The sequence below is a fragment of the Piliocolobus tephrosceles genome, chromosome 21, assembly GCF_002776525.5.
Source record: "Piliocolobus tephrosceles isolate RC106 chromosome 21, ASM277652v3, whole genome shotgun sequence".
In the NCBI taxonomy this organism is placed as follows: domain Eukaryota; kingdom Metazoa; phylum Chordata; class Mammalia; order Primates; family Cercopithecidae; genus Piliocolobus; species Piliocolobus tephrosceles.
Genome location: NC_045454.1, coordinates 13,749,576 through 13,765,372, shown reverse-complemented (window position 1 = coordinate 13,765,372; position 15,797 = coordinate 13,749,576). Strand labels below are relative to the sequence as shown.

Genomic DNA, 15,797 nt, shown 5'->3' with positions numbered 1-15,797 from the left:
TTATTCAGGAGACAGGTTATTCACACACTTTCAAAACTCTAATGAACGTGTCAAAATTGATGACCACTAGAATGTTAACCACATGTATCTTTGTATTTTTGCTGCATCCTTACATCGCTTGAGTCTGGAAGATTGAGGCTGCAGTGATCTATGATAGTGCAACTGCACTCCAGTCAGGGCAACAGAGTGAGACCCTGTCTCAAAAAAAAAAAAAAAAAAAAAAAAAAATTAAATAAATACCTTTGTGTGTTTCTGGACAAGCATCTCTGTGTTTCTGGATTTTTTTTTTTTTTGAGTGTACATACAGAATGTGTTACAATTATATTCTTATTTTCTTTGGCAATGAATATTTGCTGGAATTTTTCTGTTTTATAACTGTATGCATTATTTTTAGACTTCTCAGTGAACATCAGAATCCCCACCTCTACAAGAAATACAATAATTAGCCAGTTGTGGTGGTGTATGTCTGTAGTCCCAGCTGGAGACTACTGGAGAGGCTGAGGTGGGAGGATCGCTTGAACCCAGGAGGCAGATATACAGATAAATGGAATAAAATTGAGAATCCATAAAGAAACCCATACATCTAAGGCCACTTGCTTTTCAAGAAGGATCCAAGATTACTTTATGGAGACAGAATAGTCTCTTCAACCAATACTGCTGGGACACCTATACACAGACACATAACATAATGAAGTTAGATTGTATCTCACACTACACTTAAAAATTAACTCAAACTTTGTCAATGACCTAATATAATAGCTAAACTATAAAAGTATTAGAAGAAAACATAGAAGTAAATCTTCCTTTTTATTTGGAATGGATTCTTCAATGAAACAACATGAGCAAAAGCAAATAAAAATACCTAAATGGGACCTAAGTTTTAAAAAATGCTAATACATGGACATTGTCAAGAACATGAAAAGACCATACAGCATGAGTTCTATCCAAACTATATAAAGAATTCTTACAACTCAATAACAGAAACCACCCAGTTAAAAAAAATGGGCAAAGGGCTGGGCGCAGTGTCTCATGCCTATAATCCCAGCACCTTGGGAGGCTGAGGTGGGCAGTTTACTTGAGGCCAGGAGTTCAAGACCAGCCTGGCCAACATGGTAAAACCCTGTCTTTACTAAAAATACAACTAGCCGGATGTGGTGGTCTCCTGGGCTCAAACCATCCTTCCACCTCAGCCTCTTGAGTAGCTGAGACTACAGATGCGTGCCCTGCCTCTGGTTAATTTTCGTATTTCTTTTGTAGAGATGAGGTTCCTCCGTGTTGCCCAGGCTGGTCTCAAACTCCTGCACTCAAGTGATCTGCCCACCTCAGCCTCCCAAAGTGCTGGGATTACAGGCATAAGCCACTGCACCCAGCCTAAAAAAATTTCTAATTTTTATGGGTACACATATAGATACGTGATACAGGCATACAATGCATAATAATCACATCAGGGTAAATGGGGTATCTGTTATCACAAGCATTTATCATTTTTGTGTGTTAGAAACAATCCATACTCATTTAGTTATTTTAAATGTACAATAAATTATTGTTGACTGTAGTAACTCTGTTGTGCTATCAAATACAAGATTTTATTCATTCTATATATTTTTGTATCCACTAACCATCCCCACTTCCCTCACCACCAACCTTACCTTTCCCTCCCTCTGGTAACCAACATTCTGCCCCTGTCTCCATGCATTCAATTGTTTTAATTTTTAGGTCCTACAAATAAGTGAGAACATGTGAAGTTTGTTTTTCTGTGCCTGGCTTATTTCACTGAATGTAATGTCCTCCAGTTCCACCCATATTGTTGCAAATAACAAAATCTCATTCTTTTTGTGGCTGAATGGTACTCCATTGTGTATATGTCCATGTCCTGTATCCATTCATCTGTTGAAGGACACTTAGGTTGCTTCCAAATTTTGGTTATTGTGAATAGTGCTGCAATAAACATTGCAGGGGAGGGTGTAGATATCACTTTGATATGCTGATTTCCTTCCTTTTGTGTATATACCCAGTGGGATTGCTAGATTGTATGGTAGTTTCGGTTTTAATTTTTTGAGGAACCTCCATACTGTTCTCCACAGTGGTTGTACTAATTTATATTCCTACCAACAATGTGCAAGGATTCCCTCCCTCACTCCTTTCACATCCTCACCAACATTTGATATTGTCCGTCTTTTGAATAAAAGCTATTTTAACTGGGGTGAGATGATATCTCATGGTAGTTTTGATTCACATTTATCTGATGATCTTTGATGTAGAGCATCTTTTCATATGCCCATTTGCCATTTGTATGCCCTCTTTCGAGAAATGTCTATTCAGATCTTTTGCTCATTTTTAAATTGAATTATTAAATTTTTTCCTGTTGGGTTGTTTGAGTTTCTTATATTCTGGTTATTAATCCATTGTCAGATGGATAGTTTGCAAATATTTTCTCCTATTGTGTGGGTTGTCTCTTCACTTTGTTGATTGTTTCCTTTGCTATGCAGAAGCTTTTTAACTTGACATGATCCCATTTGTCCATTTTTGCTTTGGTTGTCTATGCTTTTGGGGTATTACTCAAGAAATCTTTGCCCAGACCAATGTCCTGGAGCATTTCCCCAATGTTTTCTTGTAGTAGTTTCATAGTTCGAGGTCTTAGATTTAAGTCTTTAATCCATTTTGATTTTATTTGTGTATATGGTGAACAATGGGGTGAAGTTTCATTCTTCTATATGTGGATATCATGTTTTTCTGGCACCATTTATTGAAGAGACTGTCCTTTTCCCAATATATATACTTAGCACCTTTGTTGAAAATGAGTTCACTGTAGGTGTAGAAATTTATTTCTGGATTTTCTAGTTTACACAGTGCTAAAAAGAATGTACTGTACATGAAGTGATTTCTAGGATATGTTGTTATATGACCACAGAAGAGTTAGAAACCAGCTTTCTTTTAAGCAATAATGGAAAATAAGAAATCTACACATATTGATATGGTTTGGCTGTGTCTCCACCCAAATCTCATCTTGAATTATAGCTCCTATAATTCCCACATATCATGGAAGGGACCTAGTAGCAAGGACAGATAGAAGAATGACTTTGAATAGAATGGGAGGCAGGTTTGCCCCAAGCTATTTCCAGCTTGAGGTTTCCTTAGTGATTTTGGGGGCCCAAGATATTTTCCTTTCACAATACTAAGCAGTTTAATTTCTCTGGAATGTGGCGTTCCCACATCTAAAGAATATTAATATGAAAACTTTAAAAGTGGGAGGATAGGTTTTCCAGGAGGGCAATTGGCCCTCCATATTGGCTCTTGACAGGGCAGGAGCATTGCCATCTTGGATAATCACTGCCATTTTAAAGTTGCCTTGATCAAAAACTGCCTAAATCCAAAGGGCATCAGCCTAATGGCTAAGGTTGGCATGACCATAAACCATAAATGACATCTCCAACTAGAAACATTCCAACCATAAGATAAACCCCTCCCTGACCAGAGACATGCCAGTCCTGAGATAACCTCCCCTCCGCTGGAGAGATGTCAGTCCCAAGATAACCTCCCCTCCAACCAGAGATATTCCAACCCCACAACAGACTTCTCCCCAACACAGAAACATTCTAAGCCTGTGATAAGCTCTGTCACCCTAAAGTCAATACTCTTAGTCTGTAAGAGACAGCGCTCCTGACGGCAATCGGCCAGAAGCCCCTCTCAGGTTTATTCTCCAAAACGAACCTGTCTTTGACTGTAGAGCCGCTTTTCGTGTTTCTTTTCTCTTTCTTTAACTCTTACAGCCCACTGCGGTTGTTTTTCTTGCCAAAGCAGTGGTACAACAGTGTCTGGAGTAGGGGCTGGTGCCCCACTCATTGCCTCTCCCAAACCATTTTTCCTGGCCCATTATTTAAGCTCTTAGATTTAGCCTCATACTGTTAGCGCCTAGTATATTAGCCTTTCAGCCATCTCCTGACCGCTCAACAGGCACTCCCCGCTAACTCCTTGAAGATTGTATCTCCTTGCTTTATTCTCTTTCAGTAACACTCCTGTCATCACGGCAGGCGTGTAGACTTCAGGAATTCCTGTCTATTCAATATTTTCTCTCGAGGACGCAGGGAAAGGGAAGGACCACTCTCTGGGTCACAGTCCGTATTCCTCACCAGGCGCTCGGGTCTATGGGATTCATTCCTAGTGGGCATTGCGGGAAGTGTAGTTAAAGAGCACCACGGAGTTCCAGGCTTCCCGCTGGAGGGTGATACTACCGAACGTCTCCTCTGGCATTCAAGGAAGTGTTTCGCCGGCGGTCTGTTGAGTGACGGGCAGGTTGGCGGAGGGCGCCGTATCTGGGGAATTCTGGGAAATGTAGTCCACAGGCTGCGCCGGGTAGGGGGCACTTCCGCTCCCGGGGGGTGAGGTTGCTGCCGTGCGTTTCGGTGGTAGTTTTGTGTCAGTTATGTGTCTTGTCGGTCCTTCTCAACATGTCCCCTTACGATGCGGGCTCGCAACCACCTGGAAGTTGACTAAGAGGAGAAGGAGCCTCGTTGGAAAACGGAGGTTTGAAGGTGCAACAGCCGCTCTTTTCGTTCTTTTCCGCGGAGCGTTCTTGATCTTGGGGTTGTCCTCGCGTCCCCGGGGATGAGGCTGGGGGTTGGGACTTGGTCGGGACGCAGCTCGGATGGTTTGAGGGTTTTTGGGGCTCTCAGCTCGCTCAGCCCACCTCCCTCCATCCCACCTGTGAGGTTACTTTCTCACAGTTTAGGGTTGGGATGTTATTAATCTCCCGGTACCTCCTACTGCTGTTCTTTAAAATGGGGACTTTAGGACCATCCTAATGAAATCGTTTTGGGAACTGGAAGAGGTAACACAAATGAAAGCCTTAAAGCAGTCCTTCCTTTAGTGACTGGTGGTCTCTTCTTAGTATTAATTTCCCACGAAGCCTGTCAGGTCCCCGGGTGGGTTCAGAGCTCCAGCTACAGGGACCCCCGCCCTTGTCTCTGATTCCTACAGGACGCTGGGCGATCCCGGACGCTTCTGACTTGTTTTTAGGAAGGCGAGGGTTGTGTCCACTTCCACGATGGGAGAGGAACATTTAACTTTTATGCGGGCCGGCAACGCGGTCAGGGTATTTCACAGCTTTCTCCTTGCCCAGCCTGATTCTCAAAAAGACCTGCAGGGAGGGACTTCTTGGCTACTGAGGGCAAAGCTCTACGTGAGTGGTCCGTCCTTGGCTTTTTTTCTTTTACAGAGATGCTCAACCCAACCAAGAGCGTAGGATGTGTCCTCAGGCATGGGTGTTGATAATAATTAAGCCTCAATTGGTAACTTTATTCCAAGGGCTTTATAAAAATAATCACATTTTCACCACACCATGGCTCTGTGGAGAGGTACTACTTTTTTCCGTTTTAAAGATGAGTGAGATACAAAGGAGCAGGAGTTATCTGCGCATAGTCACCTAAGTAGTAAGAGGTGGATCTGCGGTGGAAACCTGGGCATTACAGGTCAGAGCCTTAGTTGATAATCTTTTGGATACATTCTTACTGAGGCAGAGGAACTGGCTGGAATCTGGTGGGGAAAGCAAGTTAGGACTTGATTGAAGGGACCTCGAGAGCAAGACTTATGGGCTTGGGCTGTTCTGGGAGTTTGTCAACTATTTCATTCATTACAACTATTTCATTTGTTACAAGTATTTAACTTGTTATGCAACCGTACCCTTGTGGAGCGTTCAGAAATTGGAGAAATATGAGTAGTACAAGTTTATAATTACCCATGAATACAGCATGTAAAGATAGTAACTGTTAAACTTCGAATGCATTTCTTTTTAGTCTTTCTTTTGGTATATTTGCATATTTATTTATAAACATTTAAAGAAAGTTTTATAATTTAAACAATGTGTTTTCCCTTATGTGTTTAACTATGGAAATTTGGAAACACTGCCAAAAGGGAAATAACTAGTGAACTGCCATGTTATATCATGCTTATCCTAATTTATCTCATTGTTATCTAATTTTTTTGTAAATATTTCTTGATATTGGCTGGGCGCGGTGGCTCACGCTTGCAATCCCAGCACTTTGGGAGGCCGAGGTGGGCGAATCACCTGAGGTCGGGAGTTTGAGAGCAGCCTGACCAACATGGAGAAACCCCATCTCTACTGAAAATACAAAATTAGCCAGGCATGGTGGCGCATGCCTGTAATCCCAGCTACTTGGGAGGCTGAGGCAGGAGAATCACTTGAACCCGGAAGGTGGAGGTTGCGGTGAGCTCAGCTTGCACCATTATACTCCAGCCTGGGCAACAAGAGCGAAACTTCCTTCTCAAAAAAAAAAAAAAAAAAAAAAAAAGTTTTTAACACTTTGTTTTCATATCATTTGAAACCTATAGAAAAGTTGCAAAAATAGTATTAGAAATTCTCATATACTCTTTACCCAAATTTGCCAAGTGTTTACATTTTTCCTGTTTGCTTTGTTGTTGCTGATTAGCCAGATACCACCAGGAACATACCTGTAGCCAGACAGTTGCTTGTAGCTTTCTGCAGCAAGGAAGCCCACATTTCAAGATAATTGTGGGGTGTCTTGGTAAGAGGTGTTTAGGAAGGGCTGGTTATAGGGTTTCATGTAACATGCTAGATACTATTAGATATTATACTGGCTAGGCATGGTGGCTCATGTCTGTAATCCCAGTACTTTGGGAGGCTGAGGCAGGTGGATCACTTAAGGCCGGGAGTTTGAGACCAGCCTGGCCAACATTGAGAAACCCCATCTCTACTAAAAATACAAAAATTAGCTGATTTGTCCACTGTGAAGTTACTTTTTTAAAATCTGAGGTGGCGTGCGTCTGTAATCCCAGCTATTAGGGAGGCTGATGCATCAGAATCATTTGAACCCGGGAGGCAGAGCCTGCAATGAGCTGAGATGGCGCTCCTGCACTCTGGTCTGGATGACAGAATGAGACTCTGTCTCAAAAAAATAATTAAATATTATATTAAATAATATTGTTATCTATTACATATCAGATAGATCTGTTAAAAAGCTACTAATAGTAGTTGTAGTGTTATTTATTAGATAGTGTTGGATACCATATTACATAACATTGTTATCTAATCTGAAGCTTCCATATTTAAATTTGTTCAGTTTTTAAATTTTGGTCCTTATAACTATCCCCTGTCCCACTTTTTACCTGCAACCCCGTTCAAAGTTGAATTTTATGCATTGTCTTTATTGTCATATTTCTATACTTTAATCTAGAAGGATTCCACAGCCTTTGTCTTTTACATGCATGGTTTTTTGAAGAGTATAGGCAGTTGTTTTATAGAAAGACATTCATTTGGGGTTTATCTGAGCAATTTCATGTTTAGGTTTAGATTATGCATGGTTGGTAGGGATACCATAGTAGTAGTGAGGTGTCCTTTTCATTGCAACATAACAGTGTCCAAATGATGTTGGTTTGTCCCTTCTGTGGGGTAAAGAAAGAGAGATCAGACTGTTACTGTGTCTATATAGAAAGAAGTAGACATAAGAGACTCCATTTTGTTCTGTATTTGAGATGCTGTTAATCTGTGACCCTACCCCCAGCCTTGTCCTTGCAAGAGACATGTGCTGTGGTGACTCAAGGTTTGATGGATTTTGGGCTGTGCAGGGTGTGCTTTGTTAAACAAGTGCCTGAAGGCAGTATGCTTGTGAAAAGTCATCATCCTTCTCTTAATCTCAAGTACCCAGGGACATGTACACTGCCAAAGGTCGCAGGGACCTCTGCCTAGGAAAGCTAGGTATTGTCCAAGGTTTCTCCCCATGTGATAGTCTGAAATATGGCCTCGTGGGAAGGGAAAGACCTAATCATCCCCCAGCCTGACACCTGTGAAGGATCTGTGCTGAGGAGGATTAATATAAGAGGAAAGAAGGCCTCTTGGCAGTTGAGATAGAGAAAAGCATCTGTCTCCTGCCGGTCCCTGGGCAATGGAACATCTTGGTGTAAACGATGCTGCTCCTTATGTACTAAAAAGGTTTATGGCGATGTTTGTATAGGCATATCAAAGCACAGCAGTTTTCCTTAAACTTATTCATGTCACAGAGATCTTTATTCATGTCTTACTGCTGACCTTCTCCCTAGATGATCCTATTATCCTGCCACTTCCCTTTTTCTAAGACGGTAAAGATAATGATCAATAAATACTGAGGGAACTCAGAGACCAGTGCCAGTGTGGGTCCTCTGTATGCTGAGTGCCGGTCCCCTGGGCCCACTTTTTCTTTCTCTATACTTTGTCTCTGTGTCTCATTTCTTTTCTCAAGTCTTTCCTTCCACCTAACGAGAAACGCCCACAGGTGTGGAGGGGCAGGCCACCCCTTCACCTTCACTGGTGATCTCACTTTTGTTCACTTGGCCAAGATGAAGTCTTTCAGATTTGTCCACTGTGAAGTTACTTTTTTTAAATTTTGAAAATAATAAAGTTTCTTATGGGGAGATACATTATTAGTGGACATTCTACTGTAAAGATGAGTTTCCATTTTTCCCTCATTTATTTAGTCCTTCATTCACCTATAAATATTCTATAGATGTGAACTCAGAATTCAGTCTTACTGATTTCAGTGACATGTAGATTAACAATTATTTTTTCCAATTCTGTCAAGATATATTTCACATATAGCTTTCATCCATTTCAGGCATAGAATTCAATGATTTTTAGGAATTTTGTGAAGTGGAATAACCATCATCATGATTCAGTTTAGATCATTTTCATCTCACATTTGAACTCATTGTGCCCATTTACAGTTAAACCTCATTCTTACCTCACATGTGAAGCAACCACCAATCTACTTTCTCTATTATACATTTGCCTATTCTGAACATTTCACATAAATGCGATCATACAGTCCATGGCTTTTTGTGACTTTTTGTGTCTTTCGTTTAACATGTTTCCAGGGTTCATGCATGTTATAGCATGAGTCAGTACTTCATTTCTTTAAATTTCCAAGTAAGATTTCATTGTATGGATAGGCCACAATTTGTCCATTTACCCGTAGGAGGGCATTTTGGTTGTGTGCAATTTGGGGTTATTATGAATAATGCTGCTGTGAACATTCAAGTGCTAATTCACAATACATGTTTATATTGTTGGGCGGCATCCCTGACCACCTCGTCATGTCTCTTTTATTGCCTTCCATGGCACATTCCAGGCACAATTCTGTCTTCCCTTGGACTGCATAACTGAGAACTCTGCAAATTCCCCAGAGGAGGAAAAATGACCATGTTCAAGGTGAGCAAGTCTGGTCTCTTTTGCTGTTCAAATTCTGTTTCGCTACTTAAGATTGTCACGTGTTTTTCTCAGTCTTGGGAAGATTCAAGGAGAACAACAGTTATTTGTACACCTGCTGTGTGCCAAGTGCTTGCTTGTTTCTTTCATGTTGAATTTGCATTTGGTTTTGATTTTGTTTATTTTTACCATTATTTATGTTATGAGTAGAAATTCTCCCATTTCACTGCATCTCTTCTCATTAATTAGGGGTTTTTATTTTCTCATGCTATTCCTCATGTATATTCATAACTGTATTTGTATTGATACTTATCTAATTTAAACTGTGTTTTTTTTGTTTAATATTATGTAATGTTCATTATTTATGGTTGCATCATGTTCCATTGTATTGATGCTCCTTTTTTTGTTTCTTTCCTCGAGATGGAGTCTTGCTTTGTCACCCAGGCTGGAGTGCAGTGGCGCAGTCTCGGCTCACTGCAACCTCTACCTCCTGGGTTCAAGCAATTCTCCTGCCTCGGCCTCTTGAGTAGCTGGATTACAGGCGCCTATCACCACGCTTGGCTAATATTTGTATTTTTAGTAGAGATGGGGTTTCACCATGTTGGCCAGGCTGGTCTCAAACTCCTGGCCTCAAGTGATCTGCCCGCCTCAGCCTCCCAAAGTGCTGGTATTACAGGTGTGAGCCACCGCACCCACCAATGTTTCTTTTTAACTACTTTATACTCAGGCACTAGGAGCTCAGTTTTGAAAGGGTACTTTTGACATGTGCCATGTTGGCTGTTTGGTAGATAAAATATCCACATGTGGCACAGCACAGCAGGCTGTAACTGTGACTTCACACAAGAATTTCTGGAGATTTTCACATAGGAAGAGCTAGCTTTTGTTTTCCCCACGCTTAAGTCATGCATTGTGTGTAGTTTATTTACTGGTCTTTTCTTATTCCTTTATGTATTAAGGAGTTTGACCAAAATGATAGGTAACTTTAGTTTCAAATGTCCATGATATCAGAAGATTCTCTAGTCACTGTGTTCTGTTCCTTTGTTTGTTCCTCAGAACAGCTGAATGATGCAATTCTCAGCCTCATCTTCCTCTTAAATATGTGAAATATGAGAAACCTGCTGAGGTTCAGAGAGGAAACCCAGGGTTGGCATGTTAGCTATTTTGCTAAATTGAAAGAGAGAGAGAAGAAAAAGGATTCTCCATTGAAGGACCTGTGCCTTCTGGTATGGGTGTCTGGAGTGCCCTCTTGAGTGGTGACAACCACTGGTGACATAGCTCCTCCCTGACCTCTCCTCAGGGGACCTCTTCTCTTCCTGTTGTGTCACCTCCTCAGGTGCACCTAGTACTCCAGGCACCAAAGGACAGTGATTGCTACACTCATTATAGAAAATCGTTACATTCCTAATGGCAAAGATGGGTTACAGAGTGTTACCAGGAAATATAACAGCCTAAGGGGAAAATATTTACCACTTTGATATCTAAAAAACACACACTCCAAAATAAGAATCTTATGTACACAATGGAGGAAAAAAAAAAAATCAAAGGAATATGAATAAAGGACATTAATACATTAATTGGTAAATTTTAGAGAAGAAATAGAAGTGGCCAGTACATGTTTGAAAAGGTGGTAGTATTATTTATAATCAAATACATGGGATTAATAAGGTGAATTATTCTCTCTAATGAGTTTATCAACATCACAGGAAATTTGATAATCTGCCTTTGGCTATTTTAAGAAAAACCAAGGTAATGTATCCCCTTGAAAGATTTTGGAGTTTGACAAAAAATTGGGATCTGACATACATGATCACAATTTTGAACATTCTTATTTTTTGACACTGTAATTTTCATTTGAAATTATTTTATTTTAGTTTATTCTTATTCTTTTAGAGACAGAGTTTTGCTCTGTTGCCCAGGATAGAGTAGAGTGTTGTAAGTGTAGTGCACTGCAGCCTTGAACCCCTGGGGTCCAGATCTCCCTGCCTCAGCCCCCCAAGTAGCTAGGATTACAGGCACGCATCACCACGACTGGCTAGTTTTTAAAATTTATAAAGATGGTGTCTTGCTGTGTTGCCTAGGCTGGTCTTGAACTCTTGAATTTAAGCAATCCCCCCACTTTAGCCTCTTAAAGCACTGGGATTATAGGTGTGAATCACTGCACCTGGTTTGAAATTATTTTATTTAATTAAATTAATTTATGTATTATTTTATGTTATTTCTTTTTAGAAACAGAGTCTTGCTCTGTTGCCCAGGCTGGAGTGCAGTGGCACAATCTTGGCTCACTGCAACCTCCACCTCCTGGGTTCGAATGATTCTTCTGTCTCAACCTCCCAAGTGTCTGGGATTATAGTCACGTGCCACCATGCCCAGCTAATTTTTGTATATTTTGTAGAGACAGAATTTTGCTATGTTGCCAAGGCTGGTCTTAAACTCCAGAGCTCAAATGATTTGCTTGTCTCAGCCTCTGAAAGTACTGAGATTACAGGCATGAGCTACCATACCTGGCCAAAATTATTTTCAATAATCAGACAGGAGAGTAAGGTCCACATAACACGATTTTCTTTGCAGGATTGGTAATAATGAAAATGACATAAAATTAAATATCCATTATTTAGAATAGATAATGATAGATCATCAGTTCCCTGTAATACTATACCGACATGAAGTGAAATAGATAACTATAATGAAAGTTATAATAAAAAATCCAAAGAAATATGAATAAAGGACGTTACCAGCCGGGTGCGGTGGCTCACGTTTTTTTCCCTAGCACTTTGGGGGGCCAAGGCAGGCAGATCATCTGAGGTCGGGAGTTTGAGACCAGCCTGACCAACATGGATAAACCCTGTCTCTACTAAAATTACAAAACTAGCTGGGCATAGTGGTGCATGCCTGTAATCCCAGCCACTCAGAAGGCTGAGGCAGGAGAATTGCTTGAACCGGGGAGGCAGAGGTTGCCATGAGCTGAGTTTGCACCACTGCATTCCAGCCTGGGCAACAAGAATGAAACTCCGTCTCAAAAAAAAAGAAAAAAAGGTAATACAATCAACTAATGTTAATTAAATACCTAGTCTGTGCCAGAGACTTCCCCATTTATATTCTCTTGTTTATTCCTGGAGAAAACTGATGTGACAGTCTTTATACAGAAAGGAAACGAATGCATGCAGGCAAACTTATCCAAGGTCCTGTGGCTGGGCAGGCAAAGGCACAGAGCCTTGGGATTGAGCCTTGTGAGTGAGCACACACGCTCAGTGTGATCATAGGCACACAGGCTCTAGATCATGACATTCAATGCTGCAATTAATATATGTAGTTTGTGTCTTGAATACAGAGGACCCACTCCATAGCTGTCCCACACAGATCACCGTAAACCTGTTAGTTTGGGAGATACTGAAAAACATGGGCCGGGTGCGGTGGCTCACGCCTGTAATCCCAGCATTTTGGGAGGCCGAGGTGGGCAGATCGCCTAAGGTCAGGAGTTCGTGACCAACCTGGCCAACATGGTGAAACCCCGTCTCTACTAAAAATACAAAAATTAGCTGGGCATGGTGGTGGGCGCCTGTAATCCCAGCTATTCGAGAGGTTGAGGCAGGAGAATTGCTTGAACCCAGGAGGCGGAGGTTGCAGTGAGCTGGGATAGCGCCACTGTCCTCCAGCCTGGGTGACAGAGTGAGACTCTGTCTCAAAAAATAAAAATTAGAAAAAAAAAAAAAGAAAAGTGATTATATCCAGGGTTCAGGTATGAGAGAGAACAATGGGCATTATCAAACAAGGTTGGGACTGAATTGCTAAATGTTACTGGGGCAACTGGCATGATTCATTGAAACCTATATATGTGTAGCCCAAGATGCTGCATTTAGAGTCCTAGAGGGTTACTTACAAGGAGACTCAGTAAGTGCACAAAGTAAACCTATAGGACTTTTTCATCATTGCACTTCTGGTGGAGCTCCGGAAAATCAGTGTGTGTCATTGCCAGGATACAGACAGAATGAATGGGAAAACTGTAAGTTGACCTACATCTCTCAAGATCCATAGCAACTTCTCACTCATCCCCTTCACCTGCTCAGTGCCAACCCTCTCCCAAGAATCACTGGTCATGACATTGGGATTATATATGTTTGATGTTGTAGGAGGCAGTAACCTTCAAGGACGTAGCTGTGGTGTTCACTGAGGAGGAGCTGGGGCTGCTGGACCCTGCCCAGAAGAAGCTGTACCGAGATGTGATGCTGGAGAACTTCAGGAACCTGCTCTCAGTGGGTGAGCACAGGCACCCCCTGTAATGGAATGTCGTCAGGCCCCAGGAAAGGCTTTGTATCCTAGGGTGTTTGTATTAGTTTGTTCTTACACTGCTATGAAGAAATACTAGAGACTGGGTAATTTATAAAGAAAAGACAGGCCGGGTGTGGTGGCTCACGCCTGTAATCCCAGCACTTTGGGAGGCTGAGGCGGGTGGATCACTAGGTCAGGAGTTCGAGACCAGCCTGGCCAATATGGTGAAACCCCATCTCTACTAAAAATACAAAAATTAGCTGGGTATGGTGGCACTTGCCTGTAATCCCAGCTACTCAGGAGGCTGAGGCAGAAGAATAGCTTGGACCCAGGAGGCAGAGGTTGCAGTGAGCTGGGATAGCGCCACTGCACTCCAGCCTGGGCGACAGAGTGAGACTCCGTCTCAAAAATAAATAAATAAATAAAATAAAATAAAAAAAGAAAAGATGTTTCCTTGACTCACAGTTCCGCGTGGCTGGGGAGGCCTCAGGAAACTTACAGTCATGGTGGAAAGCCAAGGGGAAGAAAGGCACCTTTTTCACAGTGCAGCAGGAAGAAGTGCCGAGCAAAGGGGGAAAGGCCCCTTATAAAACCGTCAGATCTCGTGAGAACTCACCCACTCTCATGAGAACAGCATGGAGGAAACTGCCCCTATGATTCAGTTACATCCCACCAGGTCCCTGTTATGATATGTGGGGATTATGGGAAATACAATTTAAGATGAGATTTGGGTGGGGACACAGCCAAACCATATCAGTGTTCAAGTTTGAGTGTGCAGTGAGAACCTAAATTTCTAGTAAATTTTACCTAAGATGTATTGGGATTAAGCATGTGACTTTGTTCACAGGGCATCAACCTTCCTACCAAGATACTTTTCACTTCCAAAGAGAAGAAAAGTTTTGGATCGTGGAGACAGCAACTCAAAGACAAGGGAATTCAGGTAAGAACCAAGCAAACATGAATCCTCGTACGCGACCCTCCCATCTGTTTTACTTCTGTCCATTACCCAACTCCATCGCCCTGGCGTAAATGGCCAAACCTGTTTCCTGGATTCTTACAACCTCCTTCCTGCTGGTTATCCTGCTTACCCAGCCCCTCTTCCCACCCTGACATCTGTTTTCCTCATAGCAGCCAAAGTGATCCTTAGGAAATATAAGTCAGATTGCCATTCCTCAGCTTAAAAGCCTTTATGGCTTCTTATTTGTATTAACGTTACAACTGCTTTAAGTGACTTTTAGAGATCCTGGATCTGCTCTTCATCCCCCACTGCCTCCCTGACTATATTTTCCAGCAAAGTTGTACTCCCTGCTGTTTCTCCATCCTGCCACAGACACCGTATCACCTGTTGCTGGTACCCAGTGACCACACACTTAGCAGATTAAACAGCAAACAATTATCTTTCTGTTCTTCAGACCTGAAGTCTCACACATCTCACTGGACAAAAATCAGGGTGTCCCTAGGGCTTTGTTCCTGGCTAGATGTTGTTGGGGGGAAGCCTTCACTTTAGTTTACCAATCCCTAGGCACTGTCCACACTCCTTGGCTTTTGTTTCCCTTCCTCCATCTTCAAAAGCAACTACATTGCATCCCTGACCATCCTTCCATAGTCATGCCACCACCCTTCTTAAGCCTCTGTTTTCCACCTTTTAGGTCCCTTGTGATTGGATCGGTCACTTCTGGGTAATCTAGAATGATCTTCCTACTCTCTGTTTAGCTGACTAGTGATCTTAATTGCATCTGCAGCCTTAATCTCTTGCTGTATAACGTAACAGGTTCATCGGTCCTGGGAATTGGATGTGGACATCTTTCAAGGACCATCGTTCTGTCTACTACAGAAGCTTCTGTCTTAGAGTTTATACATGCTCTTCTTTCTGACTGGAATAATCTTTCACCTCAAAACCTTCTGACCCTTCCTTTATTCTGATCTCTGTTCAGTTTTAATATCATGAGAAAGGCCTTCTCTGACCACTCTATTTAAAATACCAGCTGGGTGTGGTGGCTCACGCCTGTAATCTCAGCACTTTGGGAGGCTGAGGCAGGCAGATAGCATGAGATCAGGAGTTTGAGACCAGCCTGGCAAGCATGGCGAAACCCTGACTCTACTAAAAATACAAAAATTAGCTGGGTGTGGTAGCACAGTCCTATAATCCCAGCTACTCGGGTGACTGAGGCACAACAATCACTTGAACCTAGGAGGCAGAGGTTGCAGTCAGCTGGGATTGTGCCAGTACGCTCTAGCCTGGGTGACAAGGTGAGACTGTGTCGAAAGGCAGGAAGGAAGGAAGGAAGGAAGGAGGGAGGGAGGGAGGGAAGGAAGG

The 15,797-nt window shown here is 42.1% G+C and overlaps 1 protein-coding gene across 1 annotated transcript in view; it reads left to right on the top strand.

Moving 5' to 3' along the window:
• The first annotated feature begins 4,369 nt into the window (after positions 1 to 4,369).
• Positions 4,370 to 15,797, top strand: part of ZNF284 (zinc finger protein 284) — a 17,738-nt gene continuing 6,310 nt past the window's right edge. Inside the window, exons 1-4 of the mRNA XM_023190453.1 lie at positions 4,370 to 4,532; positions 9,138 to 9,217; positions 13,342 to 13,468; positions 14,328 to 14,420. Of these exons, the coding sequence (XP_023046221.1) occupies positions 9,203 to 9,217; positions 13,342 to 13,468; positions 14,328 to 14,420 (235 nt within the window). The 5' untranslated portion in view covers positions 4,370 to 4,532; positions 9,138 to 9,202. The remainder of the gene's footprint in view (positions 4,533 to 9,137; positions 9,218 to 13,341; positions 13,469 to 14,327; positions 14,421 to 15,797) is intronic.